At 44.9% G+C, this 25,702-nt stretch overlaps 1 protein-coding gene across 15 annotated transcripts in view; it reads right to left on the bottom strand.

The window, feature by feature from the left end:
- The window catches only part of ETV6 (ETS variant 6), a 415,605-nt gene that overhangs the window by 40,903 nt on the left and 349,000 nt on the right, over positions 1-25,702 (bottom strand). For all 15 annotated transcript variants that reach the window (XM_029205490.1, XM_029205498.1, XM_029205491.1 and 12 more), the window contains one exon: positions 10,010-10,174. In XM_029205490.1, coding sequence (XP_029061323.1) covers positions 10,010-10,174 — 165 coding nt within the window. The remainder of the gene's footprint in view (positions 1-10,009; positions 10,175-25,702) is intronic.

Genomic DNA, 25,702 nt, shown 5'->3' with positions numbered 1-25,702 from the left:
CCAGGCCTTCTGTACTGCCTCTCCCCAGCCTCTCAACCCAAAGCTGGCGAAGGGAGCCCAGCAGAGAAGGCTCCTCTCTGAGTGGACGAGAGAGCTGGAGAGGGGCCGGTCAGGCAGAGCTCTGCCAGTTCTTTAACTCAACCACAAGAACTAGTAAGGTAACACTCGTAAGTGGCACCTGTGATAGCTGGCTAATGGGTGGGAGCCTGGGCCCAGGGTCCTGGGCCAAGAAAAAACTTAATTCTAAGACTGCAGAGTATGGCCACAACTGGACCGTCCATCCACAGACATGTTTCCGCGGCAACCAGGAACTCAGCTGGGGAATGTGGCTGGCTTAGCACAAACGAATCGCTACTCTGGGGGGAAAACCAGCCCACCGTATGTGCCATGTGTGTATGATTGGCAGGAGGAGTGTGTGCCTGGTAATGGCTTGGAATCTTAGACTTAGAGAGGACTCTATAGGTTTCCTAGATGGACTCAAACTTGTGATCAGTAAAAGTCCCCTGCCTCCTCTTCCCCTGCCAAGAAGTAGCTTTGGCTGAGTACTTCTGTGATGGGGAGCCGGACACAACGTAAGCAAACCATTTCTGGACAGCTCTAGTCGACAGAAAGTTCTTCTGCTGAGTTGGAATCTGGCCTCCTCTGCAATCTCATGTACCGCGGTTCTTAGTTTCGGTCTCTGGGGCAGTACAGAACGTGCATCCCATCTACAACAGCTTCCTAAATAAATAAAGACGCTCCGCCCACTCCATCCTCTTCCATCTCCACTGGCCCCCGATTCCTCCGATACTCAGTCAGTTTTCTTGCTACATTCTTAAAATCTTCTTATACACAGGAGATCACATCTCAAATGTGATCTTAACAAGAGATCTCTGGAATAAAGAACAGATTTAAAAAGAAGTTATGGGGCTTCCCTGGTGGCGCAGTGGTTGAGAATCTGCCTGCCAATGCAGGGGACACGGGTTCGAGCCCTGGTCTAGGAGGATCCCACATGCTGCGGAGCAACAAAGCCCGTGTGCCACAACTACTGAGCCTGCGCGTCTGGAGCCTGTGCTCCGCAACAAGAGGCCGCGATAGTGAGAGGCCCGCGCACCACGATGAAGAGTGGCCCCCGCTCGCCGCAACTAGAGAAAGACCTTGCACAGAAACGAAGACCCAACACAGCCATAAATAAATAAATAATAAAAAAGAGAAGTCATATTTATTTGCCTGCTGTGTAAAGAGCACGAGTCATAGCACTATCTATCTAACTAAGCTAATGACCACTGGCCTGAATTCAAAGGCACTGTTCAAAAAACTCTTGGCCTGTTCAACTCTTGATAAATCTTCTCTGTCTTCCCAGAAAAGGAATAACTCGTACTAACCATGAAAGATGCTCCTACTGTGCTAAGCAATGAAATCAAGGCTATTGTTTAAGGGATAACAGCTTCTGCTGGTTTCTCCATATATCCTCAGGCATACACACATGGTTCATGTACCCACAGGTACACGCACAAGTGGATTTGCCTCGGAGCTAGTGAATTTCAGGGGCCTTTATTTGTATAGTCCCATGAAAGGAAACCTAGAACTATGTGCCCTCAAATTATAAATTTCAGGTCCCCAAAACCCTGGATATACTCCTAGGTGCGCGCACACACACACACACACACACAGAAGAGAAACCCACAAACTAAACACACATACAATTTTGTATCAGTGATCTTGATGTTAAAAGCCAGGCAACGACTTGGAGAATCCTGAATTCTATGATTTTATTTGCAATTTGTTCCAAACGAACAGTAGCGAGAGTGAATAAAACTGCTGCAAGTTGCCTTAGCAAAGACTAGTGATGACCAAGATCATAAAGATGCTGTTTAGGGGGTTAAACATATCTACGTCTCTTTACTTTTTTATTTAACATCTTTATTGGGGTATAATTGCTTTACAGTGGTGTGTTAGTTTCTGCTTTATGACAAAGTTTCTTTACTTTCAGAGGAAAGAGCTTGGGCTCTGGAGCAAGAAGTCCCAGGTTTGAATCCTGGTTCCTCTAGTCAACAGCTGCGTGCCCTGAGGCAAACTACTTTTCTCTTTGAGCCTTCGTTCAAGGCTTAGTTAAATATTCTTTTGTCTCAAATGAGAAAAATGCCCAGACTCCGCAGGGCTGTTAAGAGGATTAAATGAGATAATGTGAACAAGTGCGCCAGCCGCATGTCTGCCCTCCTGTGCGCTCAGGAGATGGTACTCCTTGTGATTATGATAATTATTAACAGATGTGTCTCCAAAAAATCTGGAAACTATTTGCTCTGCTTCAATATTTTTGTCTTTAAAGGACATGCATAAGTTTCATAAAGGCACATTCATAAGAATGGAATTTTTTTCCAGTTGACATCATGTCATACAGATATTTCTAGTTCATGGTTTCTTTCTCTTTCCTTCTAGTTCACAATGTACCTTCAACTTCTTTCTATAGGGTTCTTTTCTTTAGCATTTAAGCAGCTTCAAGTGTTTCCTGTCTTCTACACACACACACACACACACACACACACACACACACACACACACACACACACACACACACACACACACACACACACACACACACACACACACCCCTCTCTGTCCTCATCTTCCCCTCCGGGTGCTGTTCCTGTTTCCCTCCTCCCATCACAGCCAAACTCCCTGAGGAGCTGTCCAACTCTGTTATCACCACACCCCTCTCCGTCCACTCCTCAGGGCCCTCTGGTCTCCACTCCAGCCCTCTCTCCAAAGCGCTCTTGCTGAGGTCACCTCTCTGTCATCAAACCCAAAGGGCAATGGTACCTGGGGACTTGCTGCCTCTCAGCAACATCATCACCACTAGTCACTGCACCCGCCCCCGGCCTTAGAACACCCCTCGGCTTCAGACATTCCTCCGTCTCCTGGTTTTCTGCTCTCCCTCCTTCCCCAACCTTTAAGGCCCCCAGATCTCTCATCATCTTTCTCCCTGGGTAATCTCATCCCCTCCCATGGCTTCAATCAGCTTGTCTATGCTAAATCTACTCCAGCCAGACCTACCTCCTCAACTCCAGAACCTTCACTTACCTCCTACATACGTCCTCTTGCATGCCACCCGGGCACCGCGCATCTTATGTGTTCGACATAAACGCCTTTACAACCCACGTGGTGTTTCCTAGTGCAGTAAACGCCCACCTGATTGGGCCAGGAACTCGGCACTCGTCCTTAACACCTCTCTCCCACTTATACAACATCTAATCGGTCCCCAAGACTTATAGACTCTGCCCTCTAAATACTGCTTGAATCACCCCCTTTTCTCCGCTGGTCCATCTTAGTTTAAGTCACCGCGATTGCACCTACCTGCCAGCCAAGCCGACGGCCCTACATCCTACTTCTCACCTCTGTACTTCATTATGCCAGTCTCTGCTTCAGACCCTGAATGGCTTCTACCTGTCTTTAAAATAACATGTAAAGTGCTGAACGTGATCTGCAAGGCCCTGTATGATCTACTGAAGAAATAATAAGTGACTCAACGAATGGCCGTAAAGCTACAGTGTATTCCTCTATATTTATATTCTCCGCATTTTTTTTTTAGCAAGTCTCCTGTCGGGGGTGGCCTGGGCATTTCCAGTTTTTACCATTATAAATAGAATTGCTAAGGGCATCCCTTTTGTCCCTCTATTGGATTGTTTCCTTCCAATATTTTCCTGAAACGGTGTTATCGGTTGAAAGCGTCTGATTGGTTTTCAAGTTCTTATTACACACCACTTGCTCTGCAGAAGGCTGGGACCAGTGCAGAGTGTCACCTTCAAGACTGTCCAGAGCCTCTCCCCCAGGCGTTTCACATCGTTTAACTGCTTGGGTTCAGTAGGTTTAAAGCAGAATCGTCACATTATTGAAAATCTGCATTTTTCCGGTGCTGATGTACTAGGTACACCTCATCCTACGAAGATTATCTAAAGTAACACATTCTTACATCTGCAAACTGTTCTCTTTTCTCTGTCTCTCTCTTCCGTTTTTATTCAGAGATTTTCGTTTCCTTCTGACCAATTCTTTAAAAAATAAATAAATAAATGAAAGCAGGCACAGTGTGGGAGGGATACTTTTCAGATTTGTCAGAGAAAACTCTCTCTGCCGGTCCTCTCTGCCTGTGATAGGTTCAAAGTGAAGTCCGAGGCCTCGGCTCCTTCAGTTTCATCATAAATTCCACAGTGAAAACACCAACGCAGACACAGGCCTGGGGGATCCCACTGGTGGCCTAACAAACATTCCCATCATGGGATGGCTTGGCTTTCCAACTCCGCTCTATCTTAGTTTCCAAGCATTCCATTCAATCCATTTTTGTAGGCTGCTTGAATTACAAACATTTTAATTTAATGCGGAGTGCCTTCTGTGACCGTAAAAATAAACCTACTCTTTTACTTAGGAACAAATATGTGAAATTCAGTTGGTATCTATGTCTTGGACACAGAGATCTTAGGGAAAAAATGGGAGCAGGTTGTGGGAAAATTTGAATATTATATTTAAGAGGAGAATAAATCACTTAGAGAAGACATCTAGTAAGACAACTGCCTTTACCTGGATACAGAATATAAGGTAAGATAAAGCAAAGAATAAGCTTGTGAGAAAATCCAAATACCGTGACATAAGTATGCCCTGTTAATTAAAGGACTTGTTGTATGTTTTACATGTTAAAATATGACTCTGTACAGCAGAAAAGTTCAGTTATCGCCACCATTTCACTGCTAGGATAACCTAAGTTCTAAGAAATGCAGTGACTTTCCTGTAATTGACTTATCTAAGCATTTCTCCGATGGGTAATACACATATTTTTCGCTTGTGTTGCTCCAAGACACAGCAAGGGAAGAAAGAAGCCACTCTGGGCGTCTTCAGTCAAGGGTCATGTCTGCTGGAACTCCCACACTTCAGGGCTAACATTCCCCTCTGTGACCCACGGCCTCAGACCCTGTGACTTGGGTCTAAAACAGCCCGTTGATTCAGCTACTCAATTCAGCAAACCACCCACCATTGCTTAATAGAGATTAATAGGCAAGTTGGTTTCCAAGGAACTATATGTAGATAAAGACTGGTATTTTCACTTTAAAGAAATTTCAAAGAAATTTTACTATATTTGAAGATCACAAGCAAAGCGTATTTCCAAAGTCAAAGGTTCTGGTGGGTTGGAGAGGTTTGTAACATCACACCGCAGTACGGTAAAAACTGATTTACTTGGTAAAGCAACCCCAACTCACTTTTTGCTGAACTGGCTTGAAGGAACTTTGAAAATATGTTTGTTTTGCTTTTTGCTTTTTTTGTTTGTTTGTTTAGCATTGACAGAAAGTCTCACATGAATTAAATTAATAACTTTTTGTTCATGTAAATAATGGATACATAGATACGTTCCACCTGAATAACTCTAAATAAAAGTTAGTATCAGTGCTAACTTGTCTGTTCCGTCTTATTAATATGTTTTCACAGCCTCAAGGTGGTCAAGAAACACATTAGAGTTATTCATTGTAAGACATTCATTGAATTCATAAAATTCAGTGAAATTCCTTTGAATTTAAATCATCCCAGACCATTTAATATGGGAACTACCTAGTCGCTCAAGGACTAGGTAAAATTACCCTGTCCCGGTGACATTTTATAAAGCTGAGATTCCTTTACATTTTTTTCCTTAACTTTGAGAATGTCATAAATATGTCATCCTGTTGTATCCTCTGATTGAGAGATTACTTCAAAAAATAGATCCCATTTATATTCAACCTTGACATCTTCTGTTTGGAGATGATATTTTAAAGTACATTCTAGTACATTCCCTATTTTATTCTAGTGGTTGAAAAGGGAGGACCTTTGTCCTGGAAGTGGACACGGTAAATGTAGTTTGTTAAATTGGTCAAAGAATGCGGAGTTCAGAGAGGCTACCATATGTGACTTAAGGTATCTCAATTGTTCAAGTAATTATAATTCATTGAGCTCCCGTTCTCTCCTCTCTACATCTGGAATGAGTAGTGTCAAGGAATGTTATTTCCAAACACAGAAAGCAGAAGTCTGGGTGAGGTCAGGCAGGAAACGTGGCTGGGAGGAAGCTATAAACATCCATTCATGGTGATGCGCCGGCCACCAGGTACTTTTGCTTCATTCTAGCAGCCCCATGACTAGTGAGAAGCTGCTGCGTTGTCGTAGGCAGCAAAAAAGATCCAAGGAAAGACAGGAAAAAACCGGGTGAAGTCCAGGTTTTACAAGGTACACAGGTCGAAGGAGACCAAGTTCTTGAATATTTATTTACTGCCTGTAGGTGGGAAGTTGTAATGTTTATTGGAAGCTTAACACTTTCAGTGGTTGAAGCTGGGTTGACCTGTTCAGAGTTGAAGGGAGTTTAGGATCCCCTTGCTGAAAATCCCGTTTTATGGATGAGGAAAATAAGGGCAAACGAGGTGATGTGATCTGCGGAAGAGCTACATGTAGAGCCTGGACCTCACGACATCTACACCAAAGGCTAAAGCAAAGCCCACGTCAGAAGCAGCAGTACCAAATGTTCCACCTGAGAGAGAAACAAGGTTTTCTATTTATACATTGTCTCTATCTAAGGAGAATGTGAGCAGGTATATCACGCCCTCATCACCCTGCTGGCTGGCTACTTCATGGGAAGGGTCTTCTCAACTCCTACTTAGTTCTGTCTTCCGATCCCTCTGACAATTCTCCCCTGTTTGTGATAAGTTTTCTTACGGCCCCTACTGGCAGGTATCACCTTGATATTCCGTCCACGGCTTTCCGGTTGATGCCTTAATTAAATTACCTGCGGTGTAAATTTATGCTCAGCTTGATGTAATGGGGATGATGCTCAAAATGATGGTTCCCAGCTTGGCCTGGTTCCTGTCTCAGATTCTGCAGAACAGGACGCATCTTCCTGGATGTCCTGGCATCGCTTGGCCGAAGTGCCGGAAGTATTATTATTCTGGTGTCACTGATCCTCTTCTGGACTTCAGCATCTTGCATGAGGACCGTAGCAACAGCACTGTATCTAGCTTCCCTGCTTTTAGCGACCCAATAAATCCACCCTATGCACAGATGGCAAATGTCTACACCAAAGGGAGAGCTCCAATCGTATCATTCTCCTGATCAAAACCTTTCAGTGGTTTCCCGTTACCTGCAAAATAACATCCAATCTCCTTAACCTGGGCTTTAAGGCACTCTCAGGTTGGGTCATAATTCAACCAATATTTATTGAGTGCTGGCTGAAAGCTGCACTAGATGCTAGAGACGTGGCAGCGTAACGGGACACAGCCCGGTCCAAACCGAACTCTCCTCCGGGGGAGGACACGGACTAGAAAACAATCACATGTAACACAGTGTGTGGCTCGTGTCTGTGTGTGTGTGTGTGTGTGTGTCAGGGGCCATGACAGAATTAGGAAATGCTCTGAGATAAAAGAGGACCCAGACCGAGGTGGGGAGAGGTGGAGGAAAGGAAGGTGGGGTGGAATCAGGGATGCAGGGATGGGAGCCAGGGAAAGCATTCCTGGAGAAAGTAGCAGAACTTGAGACATGAAGAGGCAAGCAGACAGGTGAGGGGGGTGGTGAAGAGTGACGATGAACAGTGTCTAGCTCACGTGGCCTCCTCTCTGAGTTCCTCCCCCACACGAACTGGCCTCAACACCTTTCCTTGCCTACCGCTTGCTCACCTTTCAAAGCTTTCAAAGTCCGGCTCCGCTACCACACCACTGAGCCCCACTGGACAACCCAACTGGAAATCATCTCTCTATCTCTCAAGTCCTTCAGCCCAAATTTCCGTCCTCTGATGTGGAGCTGCCCAGGGAACACTCACAGAATGAATTTCTACTGCCCCCTCCTAACCGTGGCTACGGCACCACGCCCCGACTATCGCACCAGCCTTATGCTGCCTCTTCCATCCGTAGGGGGGCTTCCTTACCGCCACCCAAACACACTAAGTTAATGCTGCTCCAGTGACCCACCCACTCAGTTCCATCCTTCACGTCCCAGACCAACTTCACCCCTGCTTTCTTGAGACCCACCCGACTCTGCTCTCTCCTTCCCCAGCTCCCTGCGCCTTCAGGTTCAGTGCAATCCTGGCTCCAACTGGGCAGCAGGGTCCTGTCCAGCTTCCCACGTGGCCCACCCGGCAAAGACCTGACAAAGTGGCAAGGGCGTACTGACAGGTTCTGTGTATCTTCGCTCCCAGCTTTGAGCAGAGAGAACCTAGTTTCACAAGGAAAGTTGAGAGGTCACCGGAGAGAAAAATAAATCAGCAACAAAAAGGAACACCTGAGATATGGTGGGGGGAAGGCAGATTTACAAAGACTGTGGGAGGAAAGCATGCCCAAGGTCTAAGTCAAATCAAGTTAAAACACATCACTATGTTTTCCTCTGTTTGCCTGACATGAGTAATTTCTCCGGAACCCTAAAGAGTTAGAGCTCTTTTCCTCCAGATAGGTAACTTGGCCCCTTTGAGTATAATCTTTGAGTTTCCACTGGAACAGAAAAGGGAAGTGTTTTTGCATTAAATTAAAAGGAACTATTGAGGTTCCTTTTAGGTTAGTTTTATTTATTTATTTATATCATTGTTTGACGGTTTTCTTGTTCTGAGGCTACAGAAAGAATCAATGATTGAAGACCAAATGTTTCAGGTAGGTTTGTGTCCCTTATAAAACCATAGCAATGATCTGTTTTTCAGCCTTGATTTAAGTTTTCAAGTTTCCATTAACATCTATACTTCTGGGGGAAGCTTCCCCTTTATCATTTCCTCATATAAACGGTTCTGCTGCAATTGGGAAAAGCTGGGGCGATACTGTTCCATACACACCCTTATCTTGCCCTCTGTGATGGGGCTGTTTCCTCGTGGCGGTTAGCTAGTGTATTAACTTCCGGCCAGCCTCCAGGAGTAAATCGGGGTAAACGCAGCTGGGCACAGACCTCCTGTGGGACCCCTGCCCTCAGTCAAGAAGACACCGTCTCTGCCAGACAAGTTGCATCGAAGTGGGGCTGGCGGTGAGACTTGACAGAGGGAGGGCCCATCAGTCCTTGAATAGCTGCCCTCAAGAGGCAGAAACCTGAGACCAAAGCTCCCCTTGGACATATGGAGTTCCCAAATCTCTACTTCAAAGTATCCATCAAGTGTGAGAAATGAAGTTGGAAAGTATATCTGAAACCTTACCCACGTCAGGAATACACTTTGTAGGTACAAAAGCTCCTCACTGAATGAAACCTTCCCATGTGGGTTCAGGAACCCTTATTTTGACAAATCTTTCTAGTTAGATGCATTGCTTGTATTTTTCAGGTGTTCTACAAGCTACAAGATGCATTACTTCAAAGAATTCAGTACTTCTAAAGGAAATCACTTGAAGCCCCGGGCATTTGTTTCTAAACTTGCCTGGGCTACTAGGATCTCCACCTTTCCCAGCCCTTCTCTCTTGTTCCCTCGATTCTTCTTTCCTTTTCTACTCCTCCTACCTCAGCAGTGCTCATTCCCCTGCCTCTGCTGTCTTTTGTTATTTGTTTTTGTTTTCTTTGGCTGCACCACGCGGCACGTGGGATCTTGGCTCCCTGACCAGGGATCAAACCCACGTCCCCTGCACTGGGAGTGCGGAGTCTTAACCACTGGACCGCCAGCGAAATCTTCCTGTCGTTGTTTTTAACTGAGCAGTTTGCAATCTACACTCACGCTCAAGCATCTCTTGTAAAAGTCTTCAGAATCAGAAGCAAGGCAGAGAGAGAGGGTCAGAATGCATTTTCTTCCTTATTTGGTGGTGCAATGAGATCCCTTAAGTACCAGGGTCTATAGGTCCGAACTGGGTTACTTTTCCTAACCTTAAAAGTTTCCCCCGGTCCTGGAAATTCTTCCTCTTCTCCCCTCAAACTGGCCTACGTCAGCAGGATCTGTCCTCTACTAAGCTGGGTCACTGTCCTTGCGTTCACTGTGACGATGTGGAGATCTCTTGGGAGGCTAAGTGGTGACAAAGGCCAACTCTGGCTACCAGACGTTCCAGGCTGAGCCCGTGTCCGGAGTCCAGACCCTCACCTGAATGAGGAGACCGGTAGCGAAAGTCCTCTTTGGTCAGGAGCAGGAGAGCTTTGCCATTCATCTCAAACGTGCTGCTGTCAATCGGCCTTAGAGAAAACTCATTTTCAGCCCACTTGAGCCACTGGGCTACGTCATCTCTGCTCCAGTACATTGGCTGCAAGCCTGTTGGAGAGACAGCAAGGCAGAAAGAAAAGAGAGAGAGAGAGAGAAAAAAGGTCTTGTCAGTTAGTTGAAATAAAGGGCAAAGATTTCCGAATAGTTAATGAAATTGAGTCTCCGTATCCGAAGAGCCCTTAGGTTCCACTCTGAATCCCAGGTAAAACTCAAGCTTCATGAGTGGTAAAGTGCGATATCAAATGAACTTTTTATTTAGAGGCAAAATGGGGGGGGGGGGGGAATCCCTTTTTATGTCTTTAAGGAACCGTAGGTCTCACAGCCCTGTCCTTTTCCTTGGCCGTCTCCAGCTCCAGGGGTGTCCGGATTCCTGGTCTGCCCTGAAGGTGCAGCTGTGGAGTGGGCCTGAAGCACCTGAGGGGGCTCAGAGTCATGACAAATGTCAATGTGCTTTGGAGGCGACTTCAGAATCAGAGCTGGGGTGGGAGGGAGGGAGACGCAAGAGGGAAGAGATATGGGAACGTGTATATGTATAACTGATTCGCTTTGTTATAAAGCAGAAACTAACACACCACTGTAAAGCAATTATACTGCAATAGAGATGTTAAAAAAAAAAAAAAGAATCAGAGCTGATCTGATTGTAGCCCAGCGTCCTTTCAAAGTGAGAATGTTCCAGAGCGGGGCCTGACCTTCCAGAGATGCCAAATAATGAAGTGTTCCCTGAAACTTCTTCCAGGAAGAGCAACGCACTCGCCTCTGGGAAGCTATCAGGCTATAGCCTCTGGGAATGAGAGGGCAAGGTAAGGATAAAAGGTCTCTCGCCTGTTTACTGTACTTGCTGATGTCAGAACTTCCTGGTAGGGGTGGTACTTGAAGTCTGAGTCGGACAGGAGTGGGTGAAAGGGAGCTGAGAGGATGGCTCGGGCTGGGTCTCTGTCTGGAAGCCTGACTGTGAATCTATGTTTTTATTTGATTTTGCAGTTGCGGGAAATCTTGGACATATCATTCAAGTGGTTTAGAACAGTCGTTATCAAAGTGTGATCCAGGGACCCTTCAGGGTTCCCAAGACCTTTTCAGGGTGTCTATGAAGTCAAAACTCTTTTCATAACAATATTAAGAGGTTATCTCTGCCTTTTTCATTCTCATTCCTTCATGAGCATATGGTGGAATTTTCTAGAGGCTACACAGCATGTGATATGACAGCAGACATGAGAATCCATCCATTTTCTATGAAGCCAGACATTAAAGAGACTTGCAAAAATGTAAAACAAAGAATGCCACTCTAATTTTTTTTGGTTTTGGAAAATATATTCATAAATATATATTTATGTTAACATTTACTTGGCTTATTTTTCAGTGAGTTAAGCAATATTTTTATATATAACAAATACTTAAAATTTGCAGTTTTAATTTCCAATATGGTAAATATAGATAGAAGCCACATGAGCAAAGCTCTTTGGGGTCTTCAATAATTTTAAAGAATCAAAAGAAATCCTGAAACCAAGCTGTCTGAGAACTGAGGGGTTAGAAGAAGCTAGATGCTCAAGAGTGCTTTATTCTCTAAAATATCGTATGAATTAATAGTTCAAATACAACAGAATCAGTGTTTGCTAAGAGGAGCGTCAGTCTCTCTATTTAGTTACTTCAGCTTGCTAAGGAGACTCCAAGTGTGTGCTCTGACAAGTGTCCTTCAGTTTGATCCTGGAAAGAAGCACCTTTCATCCTTATGTCAGGCATGACAAAGAACTGTCTGGTCTATTTGGATGGGCTGCTTTTCCTCCCGGGTGGACTGGGGAATGGAATGGCTCAGATGCCCTTGAGAAGACCCAGGGCCTCTGGGCATGACAACTGGCTCTGTCTTGCAGGTGGCTTCTTTGCAAAGTCTAGTTTTAAAGAAGGGCAGCTGGCTTCCTTGGACTCTGGGGAAGTCTCTTTGAAACTGGTCCACTGTGTAGGGCACCAATAAAGCACTATGGGCACTGAAATAATTAGAGATGGGCATTGAGAGTTTTTTCCTTGTTTTTTAAAAGTTTTTTAAGTTTTATGATTTTTTTTTCACGTGAAGAAAGGGGCATTGTAAAATAATAATGTGTAGTTACTGCTCTATGATCTTTAGAATAAACACAGCCACTAAAGAATTCAAGGTTTTGTTTTGGACTCTTGACTGGGCCAAGAAGCAATGCCTATTAAAAATGGTCCTCGGCTTCCCTGGTGGTGCAGTGGTTAAGAATCCACCTGCCAATGCAGGCGACACGGGTTCGAACCCTGGTCCGGGAAGATCCCACGTGCCGCGGAGCAACTAAGCCCGTGAGCCACAACTACTGAGCCTGCGCTCTAGAGCCCGCGAGCCACAACTACTGAGCCCGCGAGCCACAACTACTGAAGCCTGCGTGCTTAGAGCCCGTGCTCCACAACAAGAGAAGCCACCGCAGTGAGAAGCCCATGCACTGCAACGAAGAGTAGCCCCTGCTCGCCGCAACTAGAGAAAGCCTGCCTGTAGCAACGAAGACCCAATGCAGCCAAAAATAAAATAACATTAAAAAAAAAAAAAAAAAAGGTCCTTGGGACATGGATGGACTTGGAGGGCCTTATGCTAAGTGAAATAAGGTAGAGAAAGACAAATACTGAATGATATCACTTGTATGTGGCATCTAAAAAATACAACAAACTAGTGAATATAACAAAAAAGAAGCAGACTCACAGATACAGAGAACAAACTAGTGGTTTCCACTGGTGGGGGGATGCAATATAGGGGTCGGGGGGTGGGAGGTACAAATTACTGGGTGTAAGAGATGTATTGTACAACATGGGGAATAGGCAGTATTTGGTAATAACTGTAACCTTTAAGAATTGCATTTTTAGGGACTTCCCTGGTGGTACGGTAGATGGGACTCCACGCTCCCAATGCAGGGGGTCCGGGTTCGGTCCCTGGTCAGGGAACTAGATCCCACATGCATGCTGCAACTGAGGAGGCCGTGTGCCACAACTAAGGAGCCCGTGAGCCGCAACTAAGAAGCCCACCTGCTACAACTAAGACCTGGTGCAACCATATAAATAATACATTAAAAAAAATTGCATTTTTAAAAAGTTAATAAAAAAAAGGTCCTTGGAGATAGGAGGTATCCCAGCTCTTCCCAATGACCTTGAAAATGCATATCTGGGATCACAGTGAGGGGTGTGTGTGGGGTGTGTGTGAAAATGGTTCAGCAAGACCTCGACTTTTGAACTGGTTAAAAAAAAAAACAACACAAACCCTTAGAGTTGACTTCCTACACTCAATGGTGTCACCTTTGAACGGGAACAGCAGAGTGATTAGTTATTAGGGACCTTTCCTTTCTTCTCCTTCACACAAGAGGCAAGAGCACAGCCAGCCTTTAGGGGACGAATGTGAGGACCAGACAAGCATGGCCTAAGGAACTGCCTTGGGGCAAGAGGGCCGCAGGGCAGAAGATGCTTGGTCAGAAACAGGAAAAAGGACAGGGGTAGCTTATTGGAAGAGGGAGTGCCAAAGCAAATACAGAACCGAATCCCGCTCGGGAGGGGAAATGAGAGTAAAATGCTGAAGTTTCTGCAGAGGAGACACTGAAGTGAGGGAGGCGGGTGAGAAGGGGGTGGGCACACAAGTAGTAATTTGAGGTTCTTTATATTCTATGGAAGAAAATACGCATGAGTAATCTTTTCCCTAAATACAAGAAGAGTCGCACACTCCAAACAGCCCTGCCGGTTAAGAACAACTGTTTCTCTTTTCACTTCCCATTAATCTCTCCCACAGCCCAGCCCCCGAAGCAAGCGGAGCCATCACGTGGAAACCCCCTCACCAGGGACCTACTGAATGCTTGTGGGCTAAGGGGACCTGGCGACTCTCAGTCCGTCCCGGGAACACCATGGCAATCCTAGCAGTTTTACAAAAGTGACCCCGACAGACTAGGCTACCTGCTGGAGGCCAGGTGATAAACTGATGTAGAATCACCGCTCTTCCAAAGAGAGAATGCGGACACATGCACCGAGCCGGAAGAGGTTTGATAAACTTTGGTGTTCAAAGTCAAGTCCCACTGCTGTACCCTTTTCAATTCAATAGAATAAAAAGGTCCTGGTGTAGGATGCGCTCTGCCATTCTAATTGAGGAAAAAGAAGCCTCCTTTCCTCAAACCTCAGGGCCCTAAGGCCTGGGTGTTACACCTTTGGATGGAGAAGTCACTCCCATCGAATCAGGACCATTGAATTCACTTAATAGTTACCCAGCACCATTTTGAACACTTTATAAATACCAGTTCATCTGACTGCATGCTCACAGTAACATAGGAGAGAGGGTTTCAGTTGATGAAACTAAGGCCCAGTGCATTTAAGGGATTTGCCCAAAGGCACACGACCACAGTGACCAAAAACACAAGAGGAGCTGAGATTTCGAACCCAGGGCACCGGGTTTCCAAGCCTGTGCTCTTATCCACCACATTCTGCTGACCCACGTATTTCCCATCCAGATTCAGAATGCAGATTGATTTTCAACATCCATTGGGGATTCCGAAAAGACTGAGTGAAATGAATCCTGCCCCTCTGAGACTTTGATCCTGGGAGGTTTCTCAAGTTATCAACAGACTAAAAATAGAGCAAAAAAACCCCTGTAGATCCCTGGAGAAAGAGATTTATACAGGGGAAGAAGAGGGAGGTGTAGGCGAGACTCTGCTTTTAATGCATCCAGGAATAAGGCTCTACCGTCACTGGCTACTTGCTCACACGCACCTGTGTGCACACGCCAATCCTGCGTAGACAGTTGCTAGTGTAACAGAACACGAGCAAGACCACGGAGGAACACATCACATGTAACTTGTTTTACAGTTACGTGTTGCAATGTTAGCTCAACAAAGTTGGAGAATATACATGTTAATGATCACTAGTAAAAAGAAGAGAGAGAGAGACCATTATTCCGTACCTACATTATGCTATTCCCTGTGCACATAACAAGCCTGTGAAAGCCACCCCAAGACCTGCATTTTTAACGCCAATTAATTTCAGAGCATAGTTGAGAAGGATTTTGCACAGAAGAAATGAACTGCTATGATTAAGAAAATTACTAAGAGTTCCACCGCACTTTTTTTCCCAAGCGGGTCAAGTCAAGTTCATGGGGCCGTACCCTTCAATGACATACCCAGACCCTTAAACTTCCTTGTGATAGCTCTCCAATTCCATGTTCAAAGAAGCAGCCACATTCATCAGTACGCTCTTAGCCTCGATTCAGACTTTTTGAGTTATGTTTAAACTAACGACGGAAAGCATGCTGAGAGATAGGAGCCTGGATTTTATTCCCAGATCTGCCATTAATTAACATGTGATGCTGGGCCGGCCACTCAGTTTCTCTTTGGTTCAGTGGCTTCATCTGTAAAACGAGGGGCTTAGAGTATGTGATCTCTCTTCCCTTCTGGGTTTAATACGGTCAAGACGCTCCCATTTACAAGCAGCTGGGACCCTTTTTCTACAGAGCTACTCCGTGCTCACGACAATGACCCTGAGATTTTGTAACTTCCTGAAGCCTCCTCTGAATCACGGAAAACAGATTAAGTTACCTTAAATAGAGTTTGGTGCTTACGAGTATTTTTTTATATTCTAATCCTTGGAAAAGTTATAACCCGGTAACAGCAATAATAAACAACATTTTAAGAAGGTGTTTTCAGGTGTATGACCTCAGGTAATTCTCCAAAAAAGCCCTGTGAAACCCACGGTAGTCTCATTTCAATTTAACACATGAGGAAACAGGGGCTCAGAGTCATTAGAGGATGTTGCTGGTTTGCGTAATACTCAATTCAAGCTCTTTTGCTGTAGTAAACATTCATCAAAAACACCCTTTATCCTAAATGTTCTGTGTACACAGGAACTGGCTGCAGATTCTGTGGCTTAGAGGACAGAATCATAGAAGACAACTCCCACTGCCTCTTATTCATTAGGCAACTGAAGCTGGGAAAAGTTAAGAGATTGAATCAGGATCAAGCTGCCCCAGGTTCCCTGACTCTTTCCAACCTCCCACGGTGTCTCATAACTAGATTCGATGACACCGAACAGTTCTGTAACCCTTGACATAGTGAGGAAGGTTATCACTTCCTTGCTTAGTCATCTTGCCTTAAGATTAAACATCCTTCATTGGTCCAAACAGAAGTTCTGTACTGCCTTTTTTAGAGCCTTACAGGCCTGCCTGCCTCCTCTGGAGATGCTATTTGGCTCCCATTTCTAAAAGTAGTACCAGAAGCAGGGCTAGAACCTTTCTATCTCTGGACAACGTTTCTGTTCATCATAATAGCTAACAATTACTGAGCATTTACATGAGTCTTCACTACAACGATTATTCCTTCTCGTTTTGTAGAGGAGAAAACTGCCACACACGGTAAATGGAAATGGTGGTGCTGGGATTGAGAACCAGGCCCCAACTCTTAACACCCCACCACATGGATTCTCCAGTTGCCCTCCGTATCGAGGTTCCACATCCAACCAACTGCAGATCAAAAATACTCAGAAAAAAAAATCCAGAAAGTTCCCAGAAGCAAAACTTGAATTTGCTGTGTGCTAGCAGCTATTAACATAGCGTTTACATCGCAGTCACAACAAATTACATAGCATTTGCAGTGTGTTAGGTATTATAAGTAATCTAGAGATGATTTAAAGTATATGGGAGGATGTGCGTAGGTAGGGTATATGCAAATACTACACGAGTTCATATAAGGGACTTGAGCATCTGTGGATTTTGGTATCTGAGGGGGTCCTGGAACCAATCCCCCCATGCGGATACCCAGGGATGTCTGTAACCGCAAACACTTACCAGCATTTACTGTGTGAAAGGCACTGTTCTAAATGCCTTCTGTAGGCAACTCATTTAATCCCCACAGCAACCCTGTACAATAGAAACGTTCACTATCCTCATTTACAGAGGAGAAAACTGGAGCACTGAGAAGTTAAGGGACGTGGCCAAAGTCACATACCCAGTGGAAGAGCCAACATGTGAACCCAGTTGGTCTAGCCCGAAGTCCATATTTATTGACTCCTTGCCTCTCTGTCTAAGGTTATTTGGTGTTTTGGCAGGACATCAAGTTAAATTCAGGATTTAAAAAAAGAGAGAGAGAGAGAGAGAGAGAGAGAAAAAAGTTTCAGTGACTGTGTGAACTTTCACAGTGGTTAAACGTGTAGGCACGGAGCACCAGCACGGAAACTCTACCTCCCAGCTGTGTGATCTCAGACAAGTTTCTTAACCGCTCTGTGTCTCACTCGCCTCAACTGGAGAATGGGGACAACTTTCAACTTGTGAAGCAAGTGGCACTGAAGCATAGATGACATGCTTGTCAAATCGGCAGATGACATAAAGCTAGGATAGAGTAAGATGATACAAATGATGACGATATAAAATACAAAGGACAGTATTTGGCATAGAGCAAAGGCTATTAATAGCTATTTACCATTATCGTCTTTATAATCTCCCTACCCTGCACATATATGGCTGCTGTCTGGAACCCAACTGTGAGGACGTGTATCCATCAGTATTAGATTCCATCTTGCTATTCTCCATCATCATTCCAGCCTGCAGCCGTCCCTCCAGATTTGGACCCACCTCTAGTATCGTCAGTACTTTGTAGCTTCATGTCATCTGTGGCTTTGATTAGCATCTGTCACCTTAACAGTTTACCGACAAAGCGCTGATTACGTGAGGGCTGACATGAGAGCACCCTGGTGACACACCAGCCACCTTCTTTCAGCTGGAGACTGATCCAGTTATTGGCTCCGTTTGGGTTCAGGTGTTCAATTATCAACACGTGTAAATACTCTGATATTTGGACTACATCTTTCCAGTTCAGCCATAAATGGAACCATCTGAAATTCAAGTAAAATGCTTTCTTGATGTCCAGAAATACAATAACTACAAAAGTTAGAGCAACCTTATTGAAGAAGGTGAAGAGAAGGGGCAGGTGGTTGGTTCCTAAGGGATAACTTTGTCCTAAGTGCTTATAACATATATGTTTGAAGATCTCTCCTGAGTTTCATCTGAAAGTTATAACAGGTTAGCTGTTTTTAGTCTGTACATACTGCCTTTTTTCCTTTTTCTGCTCTGAGTGTCAGGCACTTTCTTTTAGTGCCTCTTCCATTTCCCACAATGCTTAGGGATCACTGTCAGCGGTCTTTCACCCTTGTAAGTTCTTTATTCTGGGATGTCATCTGCCTGGGCCAAGAGCCTTGAATTTATTTAGAACAACTTAGATTCACTTTTACAATCAATTCACCCATCTTGGGCTTCAATTCCCTCATGTCAGTTTGTACTACCTGTTTCAGTCTGACAATCACCCTGCTTGATGGAAGGGAGGGAAGAAAGAGAGAGGTTGCCCAGTTTTGTTTTCTGTTTGCCACCCAACCCAACCTGCATGCTGATACCGTGCTTATTCTTTTACTGCCCCTCGAAACACAGTTTTCTTAAGCATCTCCCATAGTTTTTAGCTCACTTAGTTTTAACATTCTAGATCTAAAATACTCTCCTTTATATGTTAAACTGTTTTGTTGTTGAGGTACAGTTGATGTATAATATTATATACGTTATAGGTATATAGTAATTCACAATTTTTAAAGATTATACTCCACTTACAGTTGTTATAAAATATTGGCTATATTCCTTGTGCTGTACAATATATCCTTGTAGCTTATTTATTTTACACATAGTAGTTTGTATCCCTTCTTCCCATACCCTTACATTTCTCCTCCCCCCTCCCCTCTCCCCACTGGCAACCACTGGTTTGCTCTCTATATCTGTGAGTCTGCTTCTTTTTTATTATAGTCACTAGTTTGTTGTATTTTTTAGATTCCACATATAAGTGATATCATACAGTGTTTGTCTTTCTCTGTCTGACTTGTTTCACTTAGCATAAGGCCCTCCAGGTACATCGTGCTGTTGTAAATGACAAAATTTCATTTTTTGTTTTATAAAAAATTTCATTTTCAGTAACTTGTTCTTTCATCCACTATGTACATCTTTTTAAAAATCTGAGCTCATCAGACGGGCACACAGAAAACAGTGGTAAGATAAATTGGCATGATCTTTCTAGTAAATAACTTGGTGATAGTTTAGGAGCCCTGTAAATGTTAACTTCTGAGAATCTATCTTAAGAAAATAATTTAGGATACAGAGAAATCGTTCATGCACAAAGATGTTCACTGCAGTGTTATTTTTAATAGTGAAAAACTGGGAACATCAATAAGGAAATAGTTAAGTAAACTGTAAACAACATCTCTGGTAGAAAATTATGCAGCCAATAACATAATATTTATAACGAGTGTCTATTCATATGGAAAATCACGAAATAGCATGTGCGCATACATAATCTCAAACAACTTATAGAAAAATATTATAACGCAGCATAAAAATATTAACAGCAACTGAGTTACAGGTGATGTTTACTATCCCCTTTTCATTTTTTATTTCCCAGTTCTCTCTATTAAGCCTGTGTTACTTTCATATTTAAAAGGATCTATTTAAAAATTGAGATCATCAGAGAAGGTCCCCTCATCAGCCTCATCCGATTCTTTAACTGTCTTCCTCCCTTCTCATGCCCTGTGCGGTTGATATGTCCGAATTTCATTTTCAAGAGCACCCTGATTCTCTAGACTTGGTTCTAGCCCCTTTCAGAGCATGGGCCCATAGGTAGTTTTCCCCTCAATTTAAGTCATTTCCCTTCTTCAAGTCAAGAAAACATATCTGCTCATGCCTTTCAATTCCCTACCCAGTTCCAAGATGATGTTTTCATTCGCACCGAAATTTCCATCATTTCTACTTCGCCAGCCAATTCCTCCTCATTTGTCAGACATGTGTCCGAATTAGCAGTGCCCCTCATTGCTGCTTCTACCTTCTGGGAGATCAAACTGCTAACTGGTAGGCACATGTTAAGAGTTAAAACGTGCATGTGTGTAGCTAAAGGCGATTTCAGCGATTCTCACATCATGCTTGGCACACGACGGTCCCCTGGTAATGCCAGACTGTTTGGCCAAAGAACCCCAATGCTAGTACCCCACCTTGGGCGAGCTCTGCAGCCTGTCACTGCCACCCTCTCCTACCAACATTCTCACCAGGTGGGACACTTCTGATCTGTGCAGTTCACTGCCATTACCAGATGCTTCTCAGACAGGTTGGGACCCGGGACCCACTGCTGCAGTGCTTGCACCTGGAGAAGCGTCTCAGGGAGCAACAAAATACAAAGAAACTATAAGGGACTAAAAATAACTGCATGCATGTGCAGTTGGGGTAAATTACGGACAGTAAGATACAAAAAGACCAGAAAGCCCAACTGCCACTTCTGAGGAGCCGGCGGCAAAAGCAAGGCGTCGGGAGCAAAAGCGGGGTACTGCGTGCCCCCCCTGCACTCAACACCACAAAGGGGTGGGCAAACGATCTAGGCCACCCCTCCGGCCCGACTCCCTGGACACACCCCTACCCTCACCCCATATAAGGAACCAGCTTAGCCCCCCAGTCAGGGAGCAAGCAAGGGAAAATGTTACTTGTTCTCACTCCCCACTGCTGCAGCAGGGGCCCCAGTAAAGCCCTGCATGAATTTCTTGTCTGGTCTCTCATCAATTCCTATTGATTAAGGAGGCCAAGAACCCTGGTGGGGACACTTCCACATTCATGGCATCCCAGCAACTATTCTGTGAGCGAGCTAAGGTTGGCACAACCGTATTTGCAGAAGAAACTGAAGCTCAGAGAGGATGAGGGACTTTGCCAAGGTCACAGTGGGCCTCAGACCAGAACTCCAGCTCCTGGTCGTCTGTATATGTCCAGTGAACTTCCTCTGGGTCAAAGGGAATAAAGGATATAAAAGCCCCTTGCGCTTTAATGCACCATAAAAGGCACTGTAAAAATGCAAAAGAATTAGGAATAATAAATCATAACCCAACTGTGGCAGGTTGAGTTGCAGGTCTGGTTTAGCCGCAGATCCAGAACGCCGAGCCCTTTCTGACCCCTGCAAAGGGGGTGCAGTGGGAAGAGTTTCTTAGGATAAATAAACGCTCCAAAATAAAACAAAGTATCATCAGAGCCTGTTAAGCTGCTGCTTCCCAGAGCACTTCCCAGGGGTCTTTTCTGACTCCTAACCCTTCCCCACAGGCTGAGTGCCCCCAGCCCACACCGCAGTCCTGGGTAGATTCTGACAAGCTCCGGCATTCCCGTTCCTCTGGGTCTGCCTCTAACTCTGGATGTGTTATTTGCTCAAGACTGCTCTCAGCACACAAATTCTGTCACTAGGGGACGTTCCAAAACATTTCCTATTTTTTGTCCTCAAGGTTACTCTATCTCAGCACTCAGTTTCCAAGTGGAGGTTAGAAGGTTATTCTGGTGTCTTTTCAGCTAAAACCCCAAGCGCAAGAATACTACACATTCATGTTTAGATCCAAGGTCCTATTCTGTTCCCTGGAAAAAAATTTTTCCTTACAAACTTCATTTTGTGGATTTTTCTGGCTTTCACTCAGTTTTAGCCACAAAGGGGTTTTTATCAGCAAACCTGTTGACAGCAAAACTGGCCCAATGCCTCCTACTCATTCTCACAAATGTGAGTTAGACCATTCCTCCTCATTTCTGCCTTTGGGCAGCAAGCCCAATGTGGAGAGAGACGTGGAATATTTCAGATAAAAACCTGGGTTTTGGAGTCATACAGTCCTGAGTTCAAATACTGGTTCTGTTACATCTCTGAACCTCAGCTTCCCCAAATGGGGCCAAGAATAGTACTGACCTCCTAGGGCAAATTTAAATATGGAGTGAGATAACCCAAATAAAGATTCTGCACCAGGCCTGGTACACGGGAAGTGCTCAGTGCATTTTGGGGGGTTGGGCAGGGCAGATTCGTTGTATTTTGTCACATGTCTTCAGGAGACTGAAATGCCCTCTGCAGCTCACTGGAGCCTCGGAAGCTGGAGCAAGGGTTCTTGGGAGCCATGTGAAGGGTCTAGCAGGAGCTACGAGCCCAGCACAGGGCTTTCAGGAGGGGGCTGGCGTTATCCATGTGCAGGCTGGGAAGCAGGCGAGAGGCCGGAGGAAGGAAGGCTGGGTTAAGAGCTCACTCAGGTCTGGGATTAGGGTAAGGCAAGTGAGGCACTCACTTCGGATGTAAAATTTAAGGTAGTGCCAGAAAACTCAGGAATCACAAAAAATAATGATAGCTTAATGCATTATTTTAAAATCAAAATAAATGCAAACATTCACAATGAACAAAATATCAACATTTTACCTGAAGTTCCACTGAAAGGAGAGATGATGGTGATGGTGTCCTGATAAAGGAGAATAGGGCAGTTGAGAGCAGTACTTCTTAAGTTCAGGAGGTAACGGACCCCTTCGAGAATTCAGTGAGAGCTACCGACCCTCTTTGGAAATGCACAGACCCACGCACACCAACATTCGCCTGCCATTTCCAAGTTGGTGAACTAGCTCAAGTTTATCTATGGACGCTCAGAGGATCAGTTTAGAACTGATTTTAGCCTCGTGCATGCAAGTAGGTCCGATGAGATGGTCTAGGGATATAATGCAAAAACCCAGTTAGGTTTGAGGGGAGAAACACACACACACATCTCTTCTGATATTTTGGGGAAGAGAACAGCAGAGAGAGGCAGGCAGGCTGCCCTCCTCTCACTCTGAAATTGGTGGGGGGAGGGGTGGCATGGGCAATGAAACGATGAAAGCCAACTTGGGTGTCATTTCCTTGTGAAAGGCACACACCTGACCTTAAATACAAAATGTCCCCTCTTCAGGTATTTTAGAACTCATTGCTAACATATTGCAAGTTTTCATTCATACTGGTGAAGGTTAATCGCTGCAAATTAATTTATGAATGTGAGGCAACTGGGCTGACCTAGTGAGAGACCCTTGAAAGACGAATTTCTAAAGGAAGGAGGCAATTAAGGGCAGAATTTCTCAAACTGCAGGGCAGAGAGATACGTTTTTATTTTCAACTTTCCTGATATTTATGCACACAAAAAAAGCCCAATTTTAAGAAGAAATAAGTATGTAGGAAAAATAGATATGAAGAGAGTTGAAATGTTCCTCAAATAGATTTAGCAAGCAAATGGAAACTGGTTGTGGAAAGCTGGTGCAAGAAGGTTTTTTAATCCTCCATAGAAATGGATGGGGCACAGAGCATCTAAAGATCTTGTTGGATTTGCACGATCCACAGAACACACACGATCTACTATGGATGTCCGTATAAACGGGAAGGAGCATCTTTTCTGTCCCCTTTTGCTCTTTTAAACCGCACAGGATCATCTCCTGTGCCTGCCGGTCTGCAGAACATTTCTCTGCAAAGTGTAACGAGAGCAGAACTCATTCTCGTTCTGGACAGGCAGGGACTCTTCCATGTGTGGTTCAGCTGTGCTTGGTTCCTTCCCTCCTGGATTCTCTTTATTCCAAGGAAACTAAAAAGCAGGCTGCCTTTTCTCAGGATGGAGAGTTCCTACGATTACTGCATCCTCTGAGGAGACCAGGAGGCTGGAGGTGGAGGGGAGACTCTAAGAAGCATTTACCTTTCACCATGCTAACTCCACAGACCTCAGCAACATGTCCAGGGCCCAAAAGGCAGACTGCACCAGGGGTTCAAGCAACCTAACACACTTGTGTCAATAAAGCAATGCTTTTCTGGAAAATGTCTTCTTTGAAGGAGAATTCCACACACACACACACACACACACAGCCCTCCTTCCTTCTTTTCTTCCCTGACTCTTTGGGGAGGGATTCCAGTGTTTTCGAAGGCCCTGAGGCTGTCCGACCAGATGCTGATTCCGCGGGAGGAAGGGCAGGTGGCCTGGGAGCACAGGCAGGATGAAATCACTTCAGTGGCGTTGCGGAGGCCTCGTGAAACGAAAAACATCAAACTTGGAGAAGTAACTTCTGTTTCAATATAATTGTGTGTGTGAGTGTGCGTGTACGTGTGTGTCAAGATGACTCTACACTCCTCATTCCCTCGTTCCTTCGTTACCGAGAGGATTCACGGGGAAATGTGAATCTACTTTCAGAGATGGACTCACCTAAAAAGCTGTGGTCTTTTTTTCTCACCAGTTATATTCCCCAGTATCAGAGCTGTGAAGGTTACTAATCCCTGGATTTCCAGGCTTAAGACGATCACTTGGAGTCAGGAAAATCTAAAAACCAAACCAAACCAAGCCCTTGCCCCCTAACAGAGCAGCGGACACACAGGCAGAGGCAGGGACACACACCTTCCGCTTTACCCCCGGCCCCAGATGCTGGGAGGTGGGGAGACTAGGCCAGCTCAGGGGTCAAAGGGGCACCGAGGGACCCTCCCTGGCCACAAAATGTCTTTTTCTTTGGCTCTGTCATCCGGTCTGAAGTTATATATTATCCACTCCTTTGGCTGAAGGCACGGGGACCTCTGTGGGAGGGAACGCTGGTAAAAGGAACACATGGAATCAATATTATCCTTCCCACTTTAGCTTTGTTACATAGTCGGATGAATGAGTCAGAGGAGTGAGTGCGCAACTCTCAAGTTTTAAGGCTAGCGGGGGTCGCCACAGCCCAGGGGCAGGATGCTAGAGGCACCAAAAGGAACGACACTTGCACACTTTCACCTGCAGGGGTTACAGCTTCTGACTCTCCAAGGAGCTTTCAGTTCTGCACTAGACCAGGTGTGAGCGCTACAATAGAGACACGAGCGTTCTGAGCTCCGGAGAGGCCTGGGTCCCTCCTGTGAACAGAACGAGTGGCACCTCACTCAGGAGACCAGGAATGTTCACTCACGAAGTGCACGCGTGCTTCTGAGAGGCTGGGCAGAGGAGGGGGGGCCAGGGCAAGGTCTCCAGGTGCTCACAGGCTGACCTCCTACTGTCCTGCTGTTTATAAAGCATGCTGCCTACTTTAGTTTCTTGGCAGGAATTGCTAATTTGCTGGAAACGTTAAAATGTTCCTTTCGCAACTTTATTATAAGAAGAGATTCAAATCCTGTTTCTGGCACTTGCTAGCTCAGCAACCACAGAGGGTTGAAAGGTGGCCCCCAAAAGACGTGTCTGTGTTCTAACCCCTAGAACCTGCGAGTGTGGCCTTGCTTGAAAAAACACCTTTGCAGATGTAATTAAGGATCTCGAGATGAGATCATCCTGGATTATTTGGGGGCCTTAAGTCTAACGACAAGGGTCCTCATGAGAGAACACGGAGGAGAGACACAGAAGAGGAGACAGCCGCGTGAGGACAGAGGCAGAGATGGGAGTGGTGTGTACCCAAGCTTGCTTACTAGTTTTTCTTCTTCACAGGCTCCTATTAATCACATATTGAAATTACTCTGCCCCTCTTCAATATCTGTCCCTTTCTCTTGAAATGTATCTCTTTTTTACTTTTAAAATGTTTGTTTTTATCCTTCCATTTCTCTTAAAAATTACCTTTTGTATACGTTCATCTTGTATTCTTGCTAGTTTACTCTTCATTTTTTTCATTTAAAATTCTTTCCTGAGTTCCGTCATCTCACTTCTAAGTTTTCCTAATTCTGATTTAGGTTGGTTTTTTCTCCCCCCATGTTTTATATCATTTTCTTAATGTCTTTCAGCTCATTTGGACATAGGTCACAGTTCTGG

This window comes from Monodon monoceros, unplaced genomic scaffold (genome assembly GCF_005190385.1).
Source record: "Monodon monoceros isolate NGI ecotype Baffin Bay Population unplaced genomic scaffold, NGI_Narwhal_1 Super_Scaffold_6, whole genome shotgun sequence".
NCBI classification, from domain to species: domain Eukaryota; kingdom Metazoa; phylum Chordata; class Mammalia; order Artiodactyla; family Monodontidae; genus Monodon; species Monodon monoceros.
The sequence above is the reverse complement of the archived record's forward strand: the minus strand, read 5'-3'. Positions and strand labels throughout refer to the sequence as shown.